The sequence below is a fragment of the Podarcis muralis genome, chromosome 15 (genome assembly GCF_964188315.1).
Source record: "Podarcis muralis chromosome 15, rPodMur119.hap1.1, whole genome shotgun sequence".
NCBI lineage: Eukaryota > Metazoa > Chordata > Lepidosauria > Squamata > Lacertidae > Podarcis > Podarcis muralis.
Genome location: NC_135669.1, coordinates 31971139 through 31993848, shown reverse-complemented (window position 1 = coordinate 31993848; position 22710 = coordinate 31971139). Strand labels below are relative to the sequence as shown.

At 46.1% G+C, this 22710-nt stretch overlaps 1 protein-coding gene and 1 long non-coding RNA gene across 2 annotated transcripts; one reads left to right on the top strand and one right to left on the bottom strand.

The window, feature by feature from the left end:
* The first annotated feature begins 817 nt into the window (after nt 1-817).
* On the top strand, nt 818-3407 carry LOC114585945 (uncharacterized). Its single transcript, XR_003704017.2, has 4 exons — nt 818-1267; nt 1357-1668; nt 1991-2095; nt 2440-3407. It is a non-coding gene; the product is annotated as an uncharacterized LOC114585945 (long non-coding RNA).
* A 2621-nt stretch (nt 3408-6028) lies between these two features.
* Nucleotides 6029-22174, bottom strand: MDH2 (malate dehydrogenase 2). Its single transcript, XM_028707973.2, has 9 exons — nt 22008-22174; nt 16889-17057; nt 14162-14245; nt 12245-12354; nt 11955-12080; nt 9617-9694; nt 8484-8583; nt 6944-7095; nt 6029-6347 (listed from the first exon to the last, which is right to left on the bottom strand). The coding sequence occupies exons 1-9, from the start codon at nt 22071-22073 to the stop codon at nt 6216-6218; spliced, it is 1017 nt and encodes a 338-aa protein (XP_028563806.1). The 5' UTR covers nt 22074-22174; the 3' UTR covers nt 6029-6215.
* Nucleotides 22175-22710: the final 536 nt, after the last annotated feature.

Sequence of the window (22710 nt, the reverse complement as noted above, 5' to 3'; positions counted from 1 at the left end):
GGAAACCCACTCCAGTGGCCAGCCAGTTTTGTGGGGTCTGATGAAGATGCTATTGACTGAGAAAGGAGAAAAGGCATTTCTGGAGGAAGCAGGAGGCAGAGGCAGCTGATTGGACAGGGCTGGGTAACAGTTGTCAGTTAGAGGGCCACATTCTTTTGTGCGGCACATTCTGGGGGCTGCAAGCCAAGACTGGTCTCCAAGGCCCGGGGTTTGGCACCCCTGTAGTAGGAGTGTAGAAGCAGGGAAATCAAGGAGAAGATTTTTGGAATAATCTTGGAAGCTGCTAAGGGATGAAGTAACTTGTCCCCATGTCCTTCTCTTGTTGCAGTTGTGCCACAGCTCTTCAAGGCTTTTCCGGAGCCTGAGATTAGTACTGGGGAAAACAAAAGAGTAGGGACTGGATCCCTCAGACCCTCTGCCCACTGACTGTGGTCTTTGCCCCCAATTCTGCAGTCTCTGAAGCGGAGAAGCCCTCACCTCACAATAAACTGACAGCCTGACTTTTGCCATTTCAGCCACTGGATTTTGAAAAGCTGTTTCTTTTAACGGATGAGGGTTGTGGTGGTAGGACAGAGCTCTGGGATAAGCTCAGTGTGGGGAACAGCGGTGGGACGTTATGCAGCCGCCAATGATAAGAAGCTGAGGGAACTGGCTGCCAGCAGCGTATCTTTGCTGCTGGCTTATGCCAAAAGGTTCCCTGAGCTCAAAGTAAGCAGCTCACTTTCGTATACTCATTTCTTTGAATACTTCCACCCCCACCCTCCAAGAGGCTCCCAAAGCAACTAATGTGTGTCCCTGGGGTGTCAGGATGATACATGAGGCATGTCCAGCCCTCTTCCCTGGTGCTGCCCTTCCACCTCTGCCCAGGAGGCTGCAGGGCCCATGGAGGTCCTCTGGGGCCAGGGATTGGGCCCAAGCCTGAGGGAGGCCAGTCTTTCCTGGCTAGGGCCTGCTTGTGGGCTTCCTTGCACCTGTTAATGGTAGGTTTTGTAATGTCACAAAAGACACCTGATCCAGCTTTCTCTTTCCTCTGCAGAAGGCAATAGTCCAATGACAGCTGTCACGCATTTGGTCAGCACCTGAAGAAGGTAACCGAGTCTCCACACCTTGGGGATGCAGAGTGCGTCCACGGAGCTGACGTTTCACTTATTAGCTTCATTGTTCGTGCCGAGAAAGACATCCCAGGCCTTCTTGCTGTGTTTGCTCTGCCTTGCAGGCCTTTTCCACTTGGCCTGAAAAGGCAGGGCCCTGACTGACGCCAGCTGAGGTGATTGAACCCTTGGGTTTGGGTATTGTTTAGCGGGCTTTGTTGAGAGGGGCTGCTAATTCAAATCTCTCTTTTTCATTCTCTTCCAGATGACATAATTATTGAAGATCTGTAGGGGTTCCGGTTCCGGTCTCTGCCATGGTAACATCTCTCCCATTCTGGGACCAGACTCAGATGGAGGGGAGAGGGTTACCTGAGGCTGTAAAACCCTCCGAAAACCCCTGAACGCAGTTGGGCGACAAGGGCACCTGTGGATGTCTTTGTGCCTGCTCCTGCTGCTGAAGAAACAAGGGGGTTAAGATGCTGTGTCTCAAGCCCTCCGCCGCTGAGGCAGTCTCCAAGTCCGCCATTGCAAGACACAGAGCTCCTTCACAATTTGGAATATTGGATCAAAATTAAAGGTGCCTCCAGACATGTGGACAGTGAGGTGTAATCTGAATGAGACTATTGAGATTGAGGGATGAAATTAGAGGGTCCTGCCTTGATTAAAAATGGAGAGAAGAGAGGAGAACTTTTTATTATTAAATACATTATTATTATTTAAAGTCAGTGAGGCCCCATATGATGGGAATCTGGTGCTGCTGCTGAATGTTATCGTAAGTGTCCTGATGGCCTCAGGGGTTAAGGACTTCAGGAAACTCCATTGGCGGCGGGGGGGGGCAGTGCTTGGGATCTTTGGCTCAAACTGCCCCCCTGACTCTGAGTTGCTCTTTCCTCCCGCAGGACCTCAGATGTTACGCAGCTGCCAATGATAAGAAGCTGAGGGAACTGGCGGCCAGCAGCGGATCTTCGCTGCTGGCCTATGCCAAAAGGTTCCCCAACCTCAAAGTAAGTAGCTCACTTTCATTTACTTGTTTCTTTGAATACTTCCACTGATGCATATAGAAACCTCCAGGCCGTCCTTATCTTGTGCTAGGAGAGCAGCTTTACTCCCAAGGTTGAAAACACATTCCTAAGTTACAGATAGGTAGCCGTGTTGGTCTGCCATAGTCAAAACAAAAAAAATTCCTTCCAGTAGCACCTTAAAGACCAACTAAGTTAGTTCTTGGTATGAGCTTTCGTGTGCATGCACACTTCTTCAGATACACTCATGTTAAACTCATGCACCTGTTAATGGTGGGTTTTGTAGTGTCACAAAAGACATCTGATCCAGCTTTCTTTTTCCTCTGCAGAAGGCAATAGTCCAACGACAGCTGTCATGTATGTGGCCAGCACCTGAAGAAGGTAACCGAGTCTCCACATCTTGGGGATGCAGAGTGTGTCCACGGAGCTGACGTTTCACTTATTAGCTTTATTGTTTGACATCCCAGGCCTTCTTGCAGTGTTTGCTGTGCCTTGCAGGCCTTTTCCACTTGGCCTGAGAAGGCAGGGCCCTGACTCCAGCTACAAAAATGGCGTCTCTCCCATTCTGGGACCAGACTCAGACGGAGGGGAGGGGGTTACCTGAGGCTGTTAAAATCCTCCAAAAACCCCTGAACGCAGTTGGGCAACAAGGGCACCTGTGAATGTATTTGTGCCTGTTCCTGCTGCTGAAGAAGCAAGGGGGTTATGATGGTGTGTCTCAAGCCCTCCGCCGCTGAGGCAGTCTCCAAGTCCATCATTGCAAGACGCAGAGCTCCTTCTTAATTTGGAATATTGGATCAAAATTAAAGGTGCCTCCAGATATTTGGACAGTGAGGTGTAATCTGAATGAGACTATTGAGATTGAGGGATGAAATTAGAGGGTCCTGCCTTGATTAAAAATGGAGAGAATTATTAATTTTATTATTATTATTTAAAGTCTGCAAGGGCTTAACACCTACCCCATCTGGATTAAAGAAATGAAAGTATCACAAGTGAGGTCTGTTAAAGGACAGGTGGAAGTTTGTGAAATGCTTGAAATTCCTTTTCTAAAATGGATTACAGACTAAGAGAGGACCGGACATAAATTTCCAACTTAGTGAACTGTGCTGATATCAGACTATCATCTAAGTGATGAGAGGGGAACCATTGTCTGGAAAACAAAGAAAATTGTACAGGAAGATTTTTGGATAAATGGATCTGGCATCAGGAAAACAAAATGACTATAGAAGAGCAAAAAACTGATGGAGAAAACTGGATTTAAAAGTGAAAAAGAATAAAGTATTTAAGTTTTGCTGTATGAACTGTATGTTATTTCAAAATAATTTTGTTAAGACATGAATGGAAATCCAAAAGGATATGTTAAGATGGGAAAACTAAAACTGTCTTTGCTGGGTAGAATTTCTGTGATAAAGATTATACTTTCTTCCTCCCGGTTATTAAGGAAATTCAGGCAACTGTTCCCAGAGTGGTTTAATTATCAATCCCTCCTCCCAGGGAATTGTAGCTCTGTGTGGAGAGTATAGGGTTCGCCTAACAACTCTTGGCACCCTTAACAAACTACAGGTCCCAGAATTATTTGCATGGAGCGGTGACTGTTGAAAGTGGTGGAGCTTTAAATACAGGGTGTGAATGAGGCCTCAGAATCTGTACACTCTAGTAACTGCCAAACCAATCTCAGTGTTTTAAAAAGCCCCCGTTCCCCTTTATCTGCACCTTTTCTTCTTGGTGCTTCCCAAATAGCCGTTATTAAGCGGATACAAGTCTCATGCTTCTCCAGTCTGTTACAGGTTTATGATTTTGTCTCAGCCTCCTCTGTGGGACTGCTTCTTGCCAGCCCAGGGGACTCTGATCAATGGCAGTCGAGTGTCTTTTATGCATGGTGAACGGCAGGGAAGGCTGCTCTAGAGTTGAGCATCTTCCCACCCGCCCTGCCCTGCATCACTGACACCAACCAGGAAGAAATGGAGAAAAAGCGAGATTGTCCTTCGGTGACTTCTCTCCTGCTGAGTTAGGCCTGATGGCATGAGGAGGGCATGGCAAACATCTGAGAGGCTGGCACACAGAAAACGGAGGCTTCTGAGGCTGGTGTCAAGGCTGGGCATCTGCTGAAGTGTGGGTCTCTGTAGGCCGATTCCTGCAGCATCTACTTCTCACCCTTGTTGTTCCTGCCTGTCCACTTCCCCTGTCCAGGAACACATTAAGAGCCTGCCTGCTGAATCAGGCCAATCCCCCATCTCCAGTCCAGCATCCTGCTCTCTCAGTGTTAACTGGATAGGTCTACCCTGGTAAGGAGGAGACTGAGAGGAGGTATAATAACCATCTTCAAATATCATAAGGGCCGTCACAAGGAAGATGAAGCAAGCTTGTTTTCTCCTGCTCCGGAGGGTAGGACTTGAACCAATGGCTTCAAGTTACAGAGATTCCAACTAACCATCAGGAAGAGCTTTCTGACAGCAGAACAGAGCCAGTGTAGTGTAGTGGTTAAGAGCGGTAATCTTGTAATCTGGGGAACCAGGTTCGTGTCTCCGCTCCTCCACCTGCAGCTGCTGGGTGACCTTGGGCTAGTCACACTTCTTTGAAGTCTCTCAGCCCCACTCACCTCACAGAGTGTTTGTTGTGGGGGAGGAAGGGAAAGGAGAATGTTAGCCGCTTTGAGACTCCTTAAAGGGAGTGAAAGACGGGATATCAAATCCAAACTCTTCTTCTTCTTCCTTCCTTGGAGGTTTTTAAGCAGAGGCTGGATGGCCATCTCACATGTATGATCCAGTTGAGATTCCTGCATTGGAGGAGGTTGGACTAGATGACCCTCAGGGTCCCCTTCCAACTCTACAATTTTATAAACCTCAGAATGTATCATAAATTGGTATCGTAGTGGTTTTATGATGTGAAGGTCTTAGTATCTCACTGTCGAATTTCAACCACCCTATAAACAAGCAGGGAAAGAATCTGCATTCCAGGGACAGCATGACACCTACAGGCAGAACCAACAGATTCAGGGTGCTGGAGGGAGTATTTGCAGACTATTCCCCTCCGAGCTGCCGGTGGTCACAACTTTACAGACCCTGCCCTCCAGTAAAACTCCTTGAATATACATGAGCCCAGAAGGGAAAGTGTTTTGCTATCTTGTCAGACATGTTCCATGTGTTAAGTATTCAAACATCCAGCCTTTCTACCTATAGTCTGTACAACACACTGCCAGACCCTCCAAGTGTCCCTATTTTCCAGGGATGTCCCTGATTTCAAGACGACATCCTGGATTGTGATTTGTTCCCGGAATGTCCCACTTTTCCTTAGAATGTCCCTATTTTCATTGGAGAAATGTTGTATGGAGTTATCTGACCCCCCAAGCCTTCTGAAGACAATTCTGTTTAAGGAGGTTTTTTAAATGTTTAATGTTTTATTATGTTTTTATATATGTTGGAATCTGCCCAGAGTGGCTGGGGCAACCTAGTAAGGTATGTGTGAGGTATAAATAGTAAGATTATCACTATTGAATGTGACGTCTCTATTTTCATTAGAGAAATGTTGGAGGCTATGTACTGCTCTATCAGGCATGGGGAACCTGATTCCCATCAAGAGGAGTATGGGCAGAAACATCAGATGGGCCATATGTCTCCACCACAGGGCTGAAAGCATAACAATCTGCTTACACAAAAACAAAGCTATCTTAGGACTCCCCACCAACCACCTCAACATCTGCCCAAAGAGGTATGTGGGGATAACCCTACTACAACCCCAAAACTTCCTTGTGGAAAAGCTCTCGAGTCTCAAAGCACTGATCTTGGAGTGCCTCTTTTAGGGAACAGGCCCAGATAGACACACACAAACAAACACATGCATGTGAACACGCACGCACGCACACACACGCACACACACTCAGATCACCACACACTGGTTACACCCAGGGAACACATTGGGGAAAAATAAACAGGTTGTTTTTTAATTGTGGAACGGAATTCCAATCAACAGATTTATAGGGCTGGGCTAACATCAAGGCCTGGAAGCAGAACTCAACGCTTTGCTCCGGAAGCCTTTAAAGTGACATGATGCACCTTAAAATAAATTAAGGGGGCCGCAGTTCTCTTCTTTTGTCATCAACAGTTCTTCACTTCATGCTCTTGGCAAACTCTTCCCCTTTCTTGATGGAAGCTTTCAGCTCTGAAACCGCCTCTGCCACCATCTTCTCTTCAAAAGGAGAAATCTTGCCAATGCCTAGGTTCTTCTCAATGCCGTTTTTCTAAAAGGGAAGGAAGGGGAAAGTGAGGGGTGGGGAGATTAGCACAACAAAGCAGGCGCTAGAGAGACAAATGTTGCTTTAGCTGGAGAAGTCTCTGTTACAAAGGCCACATTCACACCACATGTTTAAACCACTATGATGACAACTCCCATCAGCCCTAGCAAGAAAACACATGGAGGTTGGAGAAGGCTTCCCTAAACTACCTAGGACCGGGTAATGCTGAAGACCTCCTTTGCAAAATCTGCCTGGTGTAAAACCCTTGCCTTGAACTCTGCTCTCTCTGTCCAAGCAAGGTTACCCAGCCTGGCCCCAGAGGGATTTCAATTCCCGTTCACAACCCACCACTTCCTTCTGGCATTATCAAAGTTATCTCCCTCCTCTACCCTTTTTCCTTCGACTCCCCCTTCCCCAGTTTGGGTATCTTGTCTTTTTAGGTTTTTGAGCCTGAGACCAAGGCTTCTCCAACGCAATGCCAGTGACAGGCATATGCCTGAAAAAATGGGATAAAAAGATGAGGCAGAATTCAAGAATCAAGTGGTCGGAAGGTGGTCTACACATATATGCAAATAAACACAAGTGTCACCACAGCTCCATACCCCAAACAGCAGTGGCGTGGAGAAATATGGGCACTCAGTTTCCTCTGACCGGACGAAAGAGCACTCAATGACCCCCTCCTTCCCATTCATTGCATCCAGGACGGAGAAAACAAACCGGGCACCAGCATAAGCCATAGAGAGCGTGGCTGATCCTGTAGGGGGGAAATGAGAAAAGATTCAACAGCATGGAGGAAAACGGACAAGGGGTCTGCCTTCCTAACATGCCAGCACAATTCTGAAGCCATCATCCGGAGTGATGTGGGAAATGTTCCAGTGGTGAATTCTGCTCCCCACAGGCCAGCTGTTTCCCCAAAAGGAATATAGCAAAAGCTTCCCAGCACACAGCATGCCTCAAAAGATGTATGCTGGTGCAGCCTACTAGCTAACAACATGACCTAATAACCAAGGGGTCCTGCATTTGAATCTCACTTTTGCCATGGACCAGCTATTCTCTCTCAGCCTCAGCTGCCCATCTGTAATAGCTGACATGGTGCCCTCTAGATACCATTTTTTTACTCCTAATGCCTACCATCCCCAACCACTGACCACATTGGGTGGGGTTGATGGGAGTTGGGAGTCCAACAACATCTGGATGGAACCACATTGGGTACCCCGATCTGCAATACAAGGACAGTAATACTCCTCCCCCACTTAACAGGGTTGCTTTAAGACAAGAGAGAAAAACGTGTGGCCCTCCTCTAGATGTGGTTGGACTCCCAACTCCCAGCAGCCAGTATGGTCAATAGCCAGGGATTATTTTTTTTGGGGGGGGAGGGGTAAAAGTCTGATAACACCTGGAGGACCACAGGTTACCCACCCCTGCTTTAAAGATTGCAAAATAATGAATTCATCTGCAGCAATGGGAGATGAACTCATCAGCTGAACTACATACCAGCCACTATATGGCTCCTCCTCCTCCTGAACCATTTTTTCCCATTTCAGTTGGCCCTTATAGAAACTTTGTTCCTTTTACACCTTACTCCTTTTCCTTTCCCCTCCTTTTCCCTTTCATGCCATGTCTTAAAATCTGGATTGTCACCTTCATGGCAATAACCATCTCATACAGCCCTTTATGAAGTGTCTAAAGTTTCATTGAATGGGAACAAGGGTCACTGGGACACTGCACCACTTTGTCTCTCAGGAAGAATATGAAGGCGGCTGGGGGGGCGGACCAGCCTAAACTCTATCCACTGGTCAGAGAAAGAAACTGTAGGGACCTTGCTTCCATTGGCCCTGCCACAAAGAACACTCCAAGCTGCCAGCTATTCTGGGACTGCAGAGCTGAAGAGAAGCTCAATACTCTCGCCTCAGCTGGAGCATTTTCACCTGCTTCCTTTGTGGTTGCTGGGCTGGGAGAGGGATCAGTCCAGCTGGACAAGAAGAACAAGCTGCACTGCTGGCCAGCAAAACACCTGGTGAGGAAGGGGCACAAGGGGGAAGTCTGCGGCTGATAACTCACTAAGCCCCACTGGTAGCACTGCCCCACTTAAGGGTACTACATGGGAATCCAGAGGGGGAACCTTCCCGTGAGTCAACCTACCTGCACCTGCTTTTGCCTTGACAACCTCCGTCCCAGCCTCCTGAATCCTTCCAGTAAGGGCTGTCAACTGGTCCTGAGGGAAATCTACTTTGGGCGTACACTGTAAGAGGAGGAGGAATAGATTTATGATTCAGCCATGTATGAGTCATATATTAAGTTTTGTTTATTTTATTAAAATTATTTTAACGAGCATTACATGTACCCTGCTTAAGCATTTATAAGATTAAGGGGTTGTATCCAACATGTGTCACATTCAGAGGAGACCCACTGAAAATAAATGACATAACTCAGGTTTGCCGGTATCAATGGGTTGACTCCCACGTAGAGTTTGGCTGGATACAACAACATGGGTGGGGAATCTCTAGCCTGCAGGTTGAATGAGGCTCGACAGAGATTCCTATCTGGCCCACAAGGATGTTTCCTCCAAATCACACTCACTTGACCCCATGGGGAAATCAGTAGAACACCCAACCCTTGCAGGAAGTAGAGCCTGAAGGAAGTGCCTATCAGCTGACAATCACTGACTTCAGGCTTCTGGCATCGACTGTGTCACTGAGCTCCCCACGCAGAATTTTGTCATCGGTCGATCAGGAGAATTTTAACGTGCAAGAACAAAAGAGCCTGCTAGAGCACACCAATGGTCCAGCTAGTCTAGCACCCTCTTCTCAGTGTGGTCAAACAGTAGCTTGTGGGAAACCAGCAAGCAGGATCCAAGCGCAAGAGCCCTCTCCCCTTCCTGTGGTTTCCAGAAACTGCTATTCAGAAGCATGGTTGCCTCCAATTGTGGAGGCAGAGCATAGTCATCAAGGCTAGTAGCCATCAATAGCCCTCTCCTCCATGAATTTATCCAATTCTCTTTTAAAGCCATCCAAGTAGCCATCACTGCCTCCTGTGCAAGCCCCGTCTGAACTCACTATTGCATGCTCTAAGATAAGACTGACTGTAGTGCTTTCAGTCTCTCTTTCCAATTGGTCACATAAGCCTTTCTCTTCCCATTCATAGCCAAACTCTCCTGGAAGGCTCTGCAGCTATACTTCCGGTAACAGACACTTTCCTCCCATATACACACAGGCAACTTTTCCAGAGCCAGAGCTATCATGAAACTCTGGAACAGTTAGGACTCTAACACAGACCTGAGAAATCAGAGGGATGATAGTTTTTCCTGCATGGCCGCCGATCACAGGGACGTTTACACGGGCTGGATCCAAGCCCTGTGGAAGAGAGGCAGGTTTCAGCAAGAATCTGTAGTCAACATCTGCAGCAAGCTGGATGGGCTCATTGAGAAGTAGGAATTGGCACGCTGCCTCTACCACAATTAGCAGCAATCATATGAACTTAAAAGACCAGCAGACTGCGTTGCAAGTACACCAGCCCTTTAAACTTGTGCCTACCGATGGGCTGGTAGCCAGACGGGCTGGTATCAGTTTAAGGACTGATGAAGGCCACAATAACACCACAAATTTAAAGCACTATGACCACCATGGCTTCCCTCAAAGATTTCTGGGAGTTGTAGGGGTTTTTTGAGGGTGACGAGAATTGTTATGGAAACTCCTATTCCCCTCACAGAGCTAAACTTCCCAGTGGTTTAAAAGCCAATCCTCTTCCAATGGAACTCTTGGAATTGTAGAAGAGGAATAGGGAGCCTCCTAACAACAGTCAGCACCATTAAAAAACTACATCTGTCAGGATTCCTTGGGGGAGGTCATGCTGGCTTAAAGTGGTATCACAGTGCTTTACATATATGGTGTGAACACAGCCAAAGATTGGTACATCCACTTCCAATCTGAAAATGATCTGATGCATGTTGTTGTTATTATTATTATTAAAGGGTAAAACTGAACTGTTGAATTGAAAGGAAGGTTCTGGGCACCAACCCCCAAAATACATGTATTATGTACTTTTGCATGACGGAACGTACTTTTCTTTAAAAAATTTTTTTTTTAAAAAGATATGTGCATGCTCTTTGCACCTGCAGATGGACTGCGATGATACAGAACCAATATTCCCAAGATCCCGACTTTCATTTTATGATTGGGGGGTGGGGGTGTTCCTATCCCTCATGGAACAGAGAAACACTCAAATTAGTGGGAAATGTCCTGTTAAGACTTGGGGCCTTCCAGGGTGTGATAAGAAGTGAGGCTCTAGCACCTCTGCCATTCTGTCTCTCCTAATTCCCATGCCTATCTTTCCTTCCCAAAAAGTAGTGGTAAAAGGTAAAAACCTTTGTAAGGTATAGAGATATTCAATTTAATTTGCAAAATGCAAATGAACTGCAGGTGGGGGCAGAACGGAAACATCAAGGTAACCCAACACTGCAACCCTGAGAAAAAGCAGGTATTTAAAGTGCCCTGGCTGCAAAAGAGCAATGAGCACAGATTTGAGAGGCCTGATTTCTGGAAATACAGCTGAGCACTTGAACCCATAATCTGTGCAACTGAACTGCACTCAGAGGTTCTTCGGCCACCACTTCTTCCCAACCCCAAGAGCGGGCTAATAATATGTGGAAGATAGATCTGGAAATGTTTTGGCCTGCAGCCGAAGTGCAAAGGAGTAAATCAAAACCACATCATGGGATTTCTATTTATTATCCCTGCAACCTTATGCCAAGGTGAAGGGAGGACATGCTGTTCTGTTTCAGCGGACAGCAGCTGGCCAGAGATCAGTTTTTCTTTGGCTCAGGACAATAGGCCTTCCATGTCTTTCACAAAGTGTGCCTAGCTGGCAAAGAGATCACAGGGTGTTGAAACGTCAAGCTGCCTTCTGCTTTGTGACTGGACAGGCAGAGAACAGGACCCACAGAGTCTAAGGAGGTTAGGGTGTTGATCATCCTAGCAGACCTTGAGGCAGCAACCAGGCTGTTGAACGCCAAACCACCCAAGTAACAGCTAATGTGTCACCCACGGCAGGGTGTCTGCCACCCAGTCAACAGCCTGCTGGGTATGGCAGCTTGTAATTTTTATAGGTTTGTCAGCCCTCTGTAGTTGCAGAGGAAAGATTAAAGGGTACAAGGAATCCAGCTGTTGTTCAACAATATCCAGAGGGCACCACGTTGGCTGCCCCTGCTTAGTTGCAATATGATTTGTCCTCTCGACTGGCTACTTCCTCCTGCAGCTGCTACTTTCTGAACCAGGATTCTGTTTACAGTCCCTTGTTTAGATTATCAACATGCTGGAAGACAAGTCCCAAATCTGCACTCAGTAACCAAGTTTGTAGCATTAAACACTGGCTTATGAAAATTAAAATCCAGGTACCTTTTTTTTACAGTGGAGCCATTTCTGGCAGGGGTGGAGGCAGCTCAAGGACTTGGGCTTATGAAAGGACAGAGCCAAAAATTCATTTTCTAATTGGGCCTGTACCACAGACAGGAATCTGGGGAAGTCCCATCACCACAAATCCTTATGCTACAGTGAGACCTAAGGACATTAATGGAGTCCTGAATGCCAAATGTGAGCCCAGACTGCAACAACATACCTTCAGTTCAGCCACAAAAGTGTTTGCTCTGACAATGTCCAGTGTTGTGACGCCGAAAATTTTGTTGGGGTTGTATACCCCATGCTTCTTAAAGACCTCAGAAGTAATTGGGATAGTAGAATTGACCTGAAAGCAAATAGAAACATTCATTGCCCCTTTAAATGCACAAAAGCTCCCTCTACATCAGGTGAGAAGTGAGAAAAAGGCACACACCTGTTTCCCAAGCCAGCTACTGTCAGACACACTGCACTCCTTTACTCACAGGCAAAGGGAGGCTGGAATTTGCTTACCGGATTTGCAATCACACAGATCATGGCTTCAGGGCAGTGCTGGGCACAAGCGGCTGCCAGGTTAGCAACAATGGTGGCATTCGTGTTGAAAAGGTCATCACGGGTCATGCCTACAGAGCACAGTGAAGAAACTTATTAGTTGCATTCCAGTATCTATCTAACCCCCATTCAGATGAAGAGAAATCACATCATAGGTACACTCATAGATAAGTCCCCAGCTGTGCACTACACACCAGAGGGTCTGTGGGATGAATGCGGCCCTCCATATCTCTCTGGCCCTCAGGGCACTCCCTAGGCCATGCCTCTCTCTACTCCTGCTACACACCCACCCCGAGTGCCTTTGAACTGTGCTAATGCCTCTTATTTGCCTAGAAGGGCAATGGAGAGATGTGGAGACTTTTGCATGGCTGGAATGTAGTCTACCACACCAAAGCAAGAGTTGTATATCCATTGCCCTGCCCATCACTGACTGGCAGAAGGCTGCCCATGAGGGAATGCAGTCCCTGGGCTGAAAAAGAGGCTCCACCTTTGCTGTCAACATACATGCCCCAGGAAAAAGCAGGTGCCTCCCTTGTCTGCAACACCACTGCATTTCAACCATCTCTGGTTGCCAGCATGGAACAAAGTAGGCTGAACCACCCCCTCTGGCAGCAGCAGGCATTTCGGCTCTTCCTGATCCCCTCCAGAGTGGAGAGAGGAATGATGCCCTTGGTGGCAACCTCACACTGAGTGCTCCAAGCACCTCTGAGGCCCAGTGTAATTGTGCAAGCTGGGTTGAATTTCAGGATTCAGCTGCATTGCACTGAACCACTTTGAATGCCAAACAAAGAATACCTCCCCCAAAGCTAACGAAAGAGCAGGGTCTGTCCCCAAGGCCTCACACTGGTTTTCCCCTCAGGTTTGAGAAGAGGGCAGGAGCTCTTGACAAATTTAAATTAAAAGGCATGGTTGCTAGAAGTTGGCAAGCGTGTCTGTGGATGCTTGCAGCACTGGGTAGCCCATGAGCAAAGTTCTCAAGTGTCAGATGGAGACAGCGGCAGGAGGCACAACCAGTGGGTAAGTATTTCAAGGAAAAACAGACTTTGCACTGCCTAAAAGGGCTCCAGCCTCTCCTCCCCCCAAGCATTCTTGGACTGTGGGGATTAGAAGCACTGAAGGTCTGCAGGAAGGAATTCAGGTCAGCAAATGTTGGACAAGGCAGCAAATTATGGGGACATAGGAAAATGCCTTACACGGAGAGCTGAACCAAAGGTCAGTCTAGCTCAGTGTTATCTACACCTTGACTAGTGGTGGCTCTCCAGGGTTTCAGGCATCCATCTCTCCCAGTCCTAGATATGCCAAGGATTGAACAATGGCCCTTCTGCAGTCAAAGCAGGTGCTCTACCACTGAGCTATGGGCCTTCCTATGGCAACTGGGAGAAGCCAGGAGAATAGAGAGGGAGGGGATTAATAAAATATTACAAGCTATTTTAAGTTTGCTGAGCTTTCTCCTCAGGCCATTCTGCTGCCAACTGCCCTGTGGGAAGACTCCCAGTTACAGTCTATGCATGCTGACGTTGTTTATTGTGGTTTCTAAAAATACAGTTTCATGTTTCCTGTAAGCTACCTCAGAAAGCAGGATATAAATAATTGTACACAATAAATAAAAAACACAAGGTGTCAAGCGCTTTATTCCAGCTTCACTGAACAGACTTATGCACAGCCCTTTGGGTCTAATAGAAGCTCAAGCAGGAACTGTTTTGATCACTGGCCTACAAGGGGAGGCAGAGGTGCGAGCTGTCCCAGAATACTATACCTATTTCTCAGGCACAAAGCTGAGTTCCTCAACAGGGGCACCGGGAGATGCCAGGTGCACTCACCCAACAATCCCACATGACTTGGCACTCCTTTAGAATTTCCATAGATTAAAAGACATACCCGGCTTTCTAGGAACACCGGCTGGAATAACAACAACTTCGCAGCCCTTCAGAGACTCTGGCAACTGCTCAGGTCCCAGGAAACCTGAAGTGAAAAAAAGAGATAGCTGCATTTACACTTTTCTATTGGCAGATCACTCATCCAGATGAACTCTACATGCTGAATTATGTGTGTGTGTGCCGGAACTGAAGACACATTTAGACCACGACATGAATTTGCTTAGGAATTTGCTGTTGATGAACCTAATTTTTTCTATTGTTTATTTTAAAAATAGCATCCTGAAGCAGTATTCCATTGCATCAAGATGCAGCACCTTGCAGCTTCCAGTCAATACTTACCACATTTCTATACCACCCTTCATCTAAACAGATTTTGACAATATAGACAATACATTAACTAAAACCCAACACATCATTTATAATTAAAACTTAAGACAACGCACGCTAACATCAGGAATCAACATTGAAATATTCATCCTGAAGATTACACAAATTAAAATATCTGGATAAATAAAAATGTCTTAACCTTCATCTTAAGGCAAGGGCAGGCCAAGATGCCTCTTCAGGTAAGTGGGTTCCAAACCATTTATGGCTTTATTAACAGCACTATGCACTGATCCTCAATGGGGCACAAATATAGGCAGATTAAGAGCTTCATGGAGCAGGAGCAGCAGATATCATGTCCAGCAAGCTAGCTAGCCAAGCTCACTTACTCAAATTGGGAAGGCATATTCATACGGGGGTGGGTGGGTGGGTGGGAATCTACAAACAGAGCTCTGAGCTGAGCAAGCTCAAGCACCAACCAATAGAAGCCTCTCAATAAGCTTTATATTATTTTTAATTAAACCTGCAGTTGAGTGTGTCCTTCTCAACACAGAGATAGGGTTACTGTGGAGGACAAATAACGGGCCACCCTTTGCTGCTTGCTCAATTCAGAGTGTGGGATACTGCAAATGGGAATGTGTTTCTCTCTAGGCAACCTTCCAACAGGGAAAGAGAAACTCATGGAGAGATTCATAGCCACTGCAGCCGCAAACTTGCATTTCTTACAATGTCCTCCAGTAATAAGAGGGCAGAGGTAGATCAGGAGAGGTAGATAAGTAGATTCTCTGTCCCTGTAGTTCCACCTCCCACCAACGTGATTCATGGTGGGAAATGGAAGGATGAGGCCAAAGCTTCAACTCTGCTAACAGCCACAACACAAAAAAGGAACCACCCTGCTCTCCCTTGTTCTACACTCCAGAGCATTCATGGGTTTGCACTTTAGCACACAGATATGCCTTTGCAATAAACACAAATCACACTGATGCCACATCACCAGCCCTGAACACCCTTTGCCCAACCGCAATTATGACAAGCATCTCCACCTTTTCCAAAGCAAGGAAGAACAGGAACTTTTTCAAGACCTCACACACACTTTTCCACTGGGCAAGTACATTTATAGGAAGCCTGTAGTGATAGGTAGCCCAAGACTTTTCTAGTTTTTTCAGCACAGCAACCAGCCCATTCTGCAAACAATTTGACTCTGTGTGCAAAGCTCTGAAAAACCTTGTGGGGATAGATTAGATCTACCACATTTGTCTGGATTTGGATGACACAATATGCAGCAAGATGACACAATCCAAAACAGAAGTAAATGCTTCTTAATCCCTTTCTACAGCCACACCAGAGAAGCGCCCAAGCCAATGGCTCACTGCAGCTCATTCTTGCAATGCTAAGCTATGGTTTAGTGTAGGGGTGGGGAACATTTCTCAGCCTAAAGTCCATATTTGGTCCTACCTGGCTGTGCTCACCTGGATACTGGGTGCAGCACCAGGGCAGACTTGAGGGTTGGAGAAGGGGAGTTGCTGTATATAGAAATACTCTCCACCTCCAGGCTCTCTGTCCAGTTTTGCTGGGTGGTGAGAATCTAAAGTGTGTATTCCTTGCATTGGGCACTATGTTGATGACACACAGCTCTACCTCTCCTTTATATCAGCAGGTGTGGTGGTGGATGTGCTAGACTGTTGTCTTGCTTCAGTAATGGACTGGATAAGAGCCAACAAACTGAAGCTCAATCCAGATAAGACTGAGGCACAGTTAGTGGGTGGTTCCCTAGACTGGATGGATGGAAGGTTGGCTATGAATCAGAGGTGGGAACCCAGGATCCTCTAGTTGCTGCTGTACTACAAAGTCCCATCAATTTCTGACCACTGGCCAAAGTGGCTATGGCACTGGGAGTCCAAGTTAATCCACATCTGGTGGGCCACAGGTCCCCTGCTCCTGTTATGAATGATTATTACAATTGTTTAGAGCAGTGTTTCCCAACCTTGGGCCTCCAGCTGTTTTTGGACTACAACTCCCATCATCCCTAGCTAGCAAGACCAGTGGTCAGGGATGATGGGAATTGTAGTTCAAAAACAGCTGGAGGCCCAAGGTTGGGAAACACTGGTTTAGAGAAAGCAATGTAATCTGAAGCTGAATCTGGAGAAGACTGAAACACAGTTAGTGGGTGGTTCCCTGGACCAGATGTACCTGCATAGGGGTACTTCTGAATCCATCAATGTTGCTTGAGGCTCAGGTGGCACAAAGTAACTTGTCAGCTTCGGCTACTGGCCTAGCTCACTCTAGTTCTAGGGAACGCGTATCCATTATGGGTTCTTACAACCAACTACATCTATAAATGCTCTGGATTAGGAGCACACAAATTATATAAAAACACAGTACTAGTTTAACCGGCAACTCATACCTTTCACTTCAGCTCTCGTTTCGATGTGGCTGAGGTCAGCTGCTACACCAGGAGTGTGGGCGATATCATAGAGGTTGAGGCGACTGATTAAGGGGCTGTTCTTCAGTAGGAGAGAGAGAGGTTGGCCAATCCCACCAGAAGCACCAAGCACGGCCACCTTAGCATTGTTCTAAGAGCAGGCAAAGAGAAGAAAATGGTTTAAAATGGAATATTCTCAGGCGCTAACCAGAAGTGGTCAAGTGATGCTCTTGTGCAGAGCTTCCCAAAGCTTTACATGGTCACATCACAGCCTTCATCATAACACGAAGAACATCTGAAGTTTGCATGACAGCCTGGATGCCTTGCGCTGGCTGTAGTGCAAACCTTACGGAGGGTACCAGATTGGCAAACGCTGCCATATAGCATAAGTCCAAATCTTGCTTCATCACCCAACAGTTCCTGTCTCACAAAACAGTTCCTGAAACACAAAACAGTACCCCGGTTGTCCCAAACACCAGAGGTCTAAGTATTTGCCCCATCCAAGGAAGAGTTTTTGAACATGCACCAGAGATCAGTATATAAATTACTTTATATGTTTATGGCAATAGCCAAACAAATTGGTATTCTCTGGTTAGAACTTGTAACCTTCCAGGAACTAAAGATCTCAAATTTGAAAGAGCACCCTATATCCTATACAGGAGTTTCTGTAAAAAAAAATGATGCAGCTTACTACATCACACTAAATCAAAGCCTTCCTTAAGCACCACTTTTTCAGCACAGACTTTGGCTTGGCTGGAAAGTGAGCACCAAAGCCTTCTCCTTCATTTCTTTAAGAATTCCCCACTATATTAGCAGTAATTGATTAGGGACCGTAGGAGACTTGTAAGCAGCTTTGCTGATAGACAAGAGGGACTTCTATCCTCTGGCCAAGGAGAAGTTAAGCCACTGCCAAGTTCTCCAATTACTTCCATGGCAGACTGATGCCGCTGACAGTGCAGTTTTGAAAGAAGGAAACTGCCAAGACTACTGAACCAAGCAAAGGTGATCCCAATGCCTGCGTTACAGGTGGCTAATAGCCTAAGGAGGAGGAAAAAGAAAAACATTGAGGATAATATTGGCTGAACTGTTCCCCCTGCCTTTGGAGGCACTCTGACTTTGACCTCAGGGCTTTGAGACTCAAAATGGAGGATTTTTCAAGGTCAACAGGGACAAGAGGATTCACAGGCCAGATTAACAAACTGGGTAACTTTCTCAGGGCTTGTATTAACAATTGACAAGAAACAGAATAAAGCTGCCTGCCAAGTCACACATTTCATTCCTTAGGTGGAATGCTCTGGTGAACAGAAAGCCCTGTCTCATCAAGCCAGCTCACTGCACCCACAAAAGCTCTTGTCACAATAAGCTAGTTAGATCAAGGATGGGCAACCTGCACCCCTGGCGTCTGTGTGTGTGTATGTGCGCAGGCAAGGAAGGAAAAATGAAGGGGAGAGAAAGCAGAGAGCAAGAGAAAGAAGGGTTGGCACACAGTCCCTTCCCCAATAGGTTGTCCCGTGGGAATGTAGCCTCTCCCCTGCCCAAAGTAAATGCTTAAAGAGACACAGTCATTGATTTTTACCTCCAAAGATCTGCACATACTTCTCCACTATTACTTCTAGAGTCCAGAAGACGGGAGGGGGGGATTTTAGTTTGAACAAGCCAACCAGACACATAAAGCTGATGTGTATTTTAATCCATAATTTTAGCTTAGAATACAATTTTTAACTGTTGATATTATTCAGTTTGCTTTTTATAAACTTGTATTTTAAATATTTTGGTTGACAATTTTAATGTGCATTTTATATTGCTTGCAAACCACCAAGAGATTTAATTTTCAGTTAAGCAGTATAAAATTTTTGTTAAATAATTAAAGAAAAAGTGGCTCCATGTTTTTAGAATATTTGGGTTTGCCCAGAAATGAAGCTTAGGCCCTCACTGGCGCAGATCAGACTGACTGGATGGACGAGTTTAGACTAGCATTTCAAATAGAGGACACTTAAGCTACTAATATTTTACAGTGTCCCATTTACTGTTAAAATACGCTGAGGAAGCCTCCCCCTCTAATGAGCTTGAGCCCCATGCCACATTCTCAGCCAAACCAGGATAGCTTCCTGCTTATGTATCTTGATAAATGCAGCTGTGCAAAACTATTAGAATCATATAATTGTAGAGTTGGAAGGGACCCTGAGGATCTTCTAATCCAGCAATGCGGGAATCTCAGTTAAAGCATCCATGACATATGGTCAACCAACCCCTGCTTAAAAAACCTTCAATGAAGGAGAGCCACCATTTTCATAGGAAGTCCATTCTCTGGTCAAACAGCTTTGAGTTCAAAGAGTTGCTAGACTTTTCCACAGCTCTGGCCACTGACCCATCCACAGGGGTAAAATATAGCCAGCTGCAACACAGCTCTTTGCTGACTTCATCCACAGCAGTTCCACCAGGCTACATCTGTGGGAAGCAAGGCAGCAATCCCACCACCACCACGTGTGCCTGGAACCAGCTGCAATCTGGCTGCTGCCCCTCCTAGACCTGTATCATGCCATGTCTGGGGCTGACGGGGAGTTTTAGTCCAAAACACCTGGACAGAAGCAGGTTGGAGAAAGATGACTCCCCTAAAGACTCAAGCAGGGCAGCACAACAATAATGTTCCACCAACTGGCTAAAACATTCAAGGAAGCACTCCTGTGCAGTATTTTTAGTACCAGTTCCACCGAAAATTCTGGACATCTCTAGTATTTGTGCCTCTTTGTTTTTTACTGGTTTATTGCACTAATTTTATCCTATTAACTGTCTTGCTATTTTATAATGTAAGTCTGGCTACAAATCTTTGAATAAATAGAATTAAGCAGAGCAAATGGGGTAAGTTGACAAAAAGTAACAGGCACGAGCAAAAGCCCTGCAAGTTTAAGGCCAGCAGTGAACTGAAGAGTAACAGATTCTGTCTCCCACCTCCCTCCCTCTGCAAAGCCCAGGAATTTAATGTAATCAGAGGCCACTGATATTGCAAAGCTTTCTGCAGCGAACACAGATGATTCAGAAGGGAGTGTTCTTGCCCCAATGGGAAGTAGCGGCAATTGTGCAAGAACCGGAGAGCCCCAAACCTGAAAAGAAATGAGCAGAAATGTTACCGTTAATAGATGGGAGTTGCAAAAAGCCCTGACTAGGAAGGGTGAAAGGTCTGTAAAGTAGCCAGGAGGAGGGATGTTGCAAGACATTTGTACAAATTAAATGCGAGGCCTGAACTTGTTAATAAAGTGCTTTCCTGGCAAACAACCAAGAAGCAGAGCACTAATGAGGAACAAAGCCTTAAAAAAGTTAATAGGATGAGAGTCCTTGTGTTATTCTGAGAGGCACATCAAGCTAAAAGGAACTGGTGCAGACAATGCCATGAAACTATTTATTGACCACAAGGTCATTTGCCATCAGGAACCTGCACCTCCACCAACACACACCTCCAAGTCTTGCTACTTCCATCCTGTACCCCCAACAAAGTGAGACTCATTTCCTCAGCAACCATGCTAGCCTGACTTGTGCTCCTCCATCACTAGTTTGAGTCTTCCCATCCCATTCTGGCACTGCTAATACAAGTTCCTCCACATCTCTTTTTCAATCTAGCCTCTGCTCAGTCATCTGCAAAAGGATCATGCCATTCCTACCATCTGAATGGGATTTAAAATACAGTATTAGCCCAAATCTTTATCTGAACTGGCTTTTCACACCTTCCTGGGCTAACAGGCAGCTATTCACACTAAGCAATTTACTGAAGATCCTTCCAGTGTACTTTTAACAAGCAGTTCTTTCCCCCCACCCCAAATTAACATTCCTCCATTCCCAATAGAATTTACTCACTAAGACCTCTAGAGCCTTAGTCAAGGGACTGGACAGATCAATTGAAAAACACTTTGGTCAACAAACAACATTTGTCAGAGACCATAGATTCCTTCTGGAAGTAAAATTTATTTATTGCATTTATATCCCACCTTTTTTCTCCTAAGAGCTTGAGGTGTCATATATTGTTCTCCCTTTCCCAATTTAATTCACACAACAAGTCTGTAAGGTAGGTTAAGCCGAGAGGCAGTGACTGGCCCAAGGTCATGGCTTCATGGCTGTGGAGATTTGAACCCTGGTCTCTCCCAGGTCCTGGTCTGACACTCTAACCACTACACCACACTGGCTCTTGGTGTGAATAAAATGAATTAAAACGAATTATTTTTAAATGAATAAAGACTACCACATTTATCAAGGGGATGACCAAAATAAGACAAAATGTTTTAATTATAATGGTCTCATTCAGGACACACAGCTGTTTTTTATGCAACTTTTCTCCTTGCGGAGAGACACAATCAAGTAATAGCAGAGACTGCAAAATTCCCAGCAGCTGCTATTTAAAATAAGGAGCACCCATGGTGCTCTCTGAATCTTACCTTTGTATAATTCTTAATCTGAAAGCGTTACCCGCTCAGTTGTGTTTGCATATGCCAAATGCATTTTGCATAAAAGCTGCAATGACTGTGAGATGCAGCAAATAAATGCCTATTAAGACAAAATGCATCAGCTGCATATGCAGATGAATGGATTACACCTTCACTCAACATTAGAAAGTTTCTCTCTCATCTGCTAGTGTATGTGACTGAATGAATTAACCAACTCAAAGGGAAAAGATGAAGTCAGCTATAACCTCCAGCACTGAGCCAGTGTGGTGTTAAAGACCTGGGGGAGTCCAGTCCCCGCATGAAGCTCTCTGGGTGACCTTGAGGGCCAGTCACTGCCTCCAAGACTAACCTACCTCACAGGGTTGTTGTGAGGATGAAATGGAGAGGGAGGAGAACCATGTGACCACCTCGAGCTCCTTGGATTAAAATGCAGCAGAGTAATAATAAAAATAATCAAGTGGGCAACAGCCGACCAGCCCCTGTAACCCCGCGGTGTGCAGCGCCACCAAAACCTGGCTGCCTTGCACAGCGCCGAGCACAGAACAGCCCAGACGCATGCGCACTATCTCATTCAAGCAGGCCCAAGCCACGGCTACTCGCTGCCGCCGCTGCCTCGTCCCACGTCAGGTAACCCTCGCGGGCCCCCGTCGCCTCCCCGCTTCAACTACCTGGGAGGAGGTGGCGAACCCTCTGCGGAGCGCGGTGGAGGCGGGCCGGGTAAGGCGGGAGAACATGGTCGTCGGCTGCGAACGGCGTGGGAAGAGTCGGCGGCTTCTTTCTCCTTCGGGAACGACCTCCAGGCAGCGAGGGCACCGCGAGACTTCGTTGTCGTTGTCTCGCGAGAGCTCGGTCTCTTGCCGCTTTGGGCTTTCCGTTTCCACGCTCGCCGCGCCCACCCGGTTTAAGCCCCTCTCGCGTTTTCTCGCGATGTTTTGGCACACTGCCTCGCAAGCTATGTAACTATCTGGGAATTTGATTCATATATATATTTTAAAAAAACATTTTTACACATTTTATATATGTGTTAATATAGTAATCAAAAATACATTTTGGCGGTGATGGAAGAATCTTACACACATCCACACACACACCTACCTACAGTGAGTTGCAAACAGAGTAAATCCATTTAAATTAATGGATTTAAATGTGGATGCAATTCTAATCCCATTTTCATGGAAGTAACGCCCCACTGAATTCAATGGGACTCATTTCTGCATATACATTGATTGGGAATGCGCTGTAAAATCACGTCCCTTAATTTGGATAGGTTTAAGTCTGAGTCTGGCGAGCACTGGAAACACAAAGGCTTTATTTCAAAGACCTGTAACTTTTAAATTTTCATTTATCCATTTTAAAGAGCGATTGGCCGCC